This window comes from Zerene cesonia, chromosome 15 (assembly GCF_012273895.1).
Source record: "Zerene cesonia ecotype Mississippi chromosome 15, Zerene_cesonia_1.1, whole genome shotgun sequence".
Classification (NCBI taxonomy): domain Eukaryota; kingdom Metazoa; phylum Arthropoda; class Insecta; order Lepidoptera; family Pieridae; genus Zerene; species Zerene cesonia.
This window is the reverse complement of record NC_052116.1, coordinates 3,869,771-3,870,781: the sequence shown is the minus strand read 5'-3', so window position 1 is coordinate 3,870,781 and position 1,011 is coordinate 3,869,771. Positions and strand designations below refer to the sequence as shown.

The window sequence follows — 1,011 nt, the reverse complement described above, 5'->3', positions numbered from 1 at the left end:
TAAAAAAAAAAAAAAAAAAAAAAAAGATTAAAATATTAGGTATCCTGCCAGTACGGTCTAGGGGTTATAAAGGGGAATGGAAATTTCGTTACATTTCGCGTAGGATGCGTAGTTTTCAAGATTTTAGGGATTTTATCTTTCAAATTTACATTGCCCGATTTTATGACTAATGCACACAATTTCTGGCTATGAGTTTCAGATGATGGAGGCAAACGATGTTGGACGGAGTGCAGAAACTCCCCGGCGCAGCCGATCGCGCTCCAGGCGTAGCCTCACTCGCGGGCGCGATCGCGACTCCAGTCGACGCAGCCCCAGCTACTGCCGTCGGCTACAAGATAGGGAAGAGGCGTTGAAGAAAGAACAGAAGCGGGTCCGGCAGCTGGAACTCGAACTGCAACGAGAGCGAGACGCAGAGCAACATCGTCAGCGGAGCGTGCGTCGTGGGTCAACACAAAGGCCGACGCGCGACGCCCGCAGCCGCAGCCGCAGCCGCAGCCACAACCGAAGCCGCGGACGACACCGCAGTAGCAGTCGTGTGTTCCATGGGCACCACCGAGGAGATTCTAAGAGGTCATGTAGTCCATTATTTTCTTCTAAAGACGTAACTCAAATAATTCAGTCTATTAAAGACATCTTCCCGTCACAGCCGGGCCATAGCACACAAATTTCGAATAGAGATAGTAAAAACATTATACCCGAGTTTAATCCTTCGGAGAAAAACCAGCGTATGGATATTTGGCTTAAAAAGGTTAATGAATGTGCGATGGTTTACGGCTGGGACGAGAGGAGCACAGTACATTTTGCTATGCAAAAACTGTCTGGATTAGCGAAAATATGGTATGAAAGTCAGAGCTCGATTTTGTATAGCTGGTCGGAGTGGCAAACCAAGTTATTAAACGCTTTTCCTTGCGAACAAAATTATGGACAGCTGCTTGAAGACATGTTAAAACGCAAAAGTAGAATTAACGAACCCATACAGAACTATTTTTACGAAAAACTTTCTCTACTTAA

The 1,011-nt window shown here is 46.0% G+C and overlaps 2 protein-coding genes across 2 annotated transcripts in view; both read left to right on the top strand.

Moving 5' to 3' along the window:
* Positions 1-1,009, top strand: part of LOC119832468 (serine/arginine-rich splicing factor 4-like) — a gene marked incomplete at its 3' end in the record, with an annotated part of 1,608 nt that extends 599 nt beyond the window's left edge. Inside the window, exon 2 of the mRNA XM_038356135.1 lies at positions 200-1,009. Coding sequence (XP_038212063.1) covers positions 200-1,009 — 810 coding nt within the window. The remainder of the gene's footprint in view (positions 1-199) is intronic.
* LOC119832329 overlaps positions 1-1,011 on the top strand; it is a 46,282-nt gene that overhangs the window by 27,939 nt on the left and 17,332 nt on the right. The window lies entirely within an intron of this gene.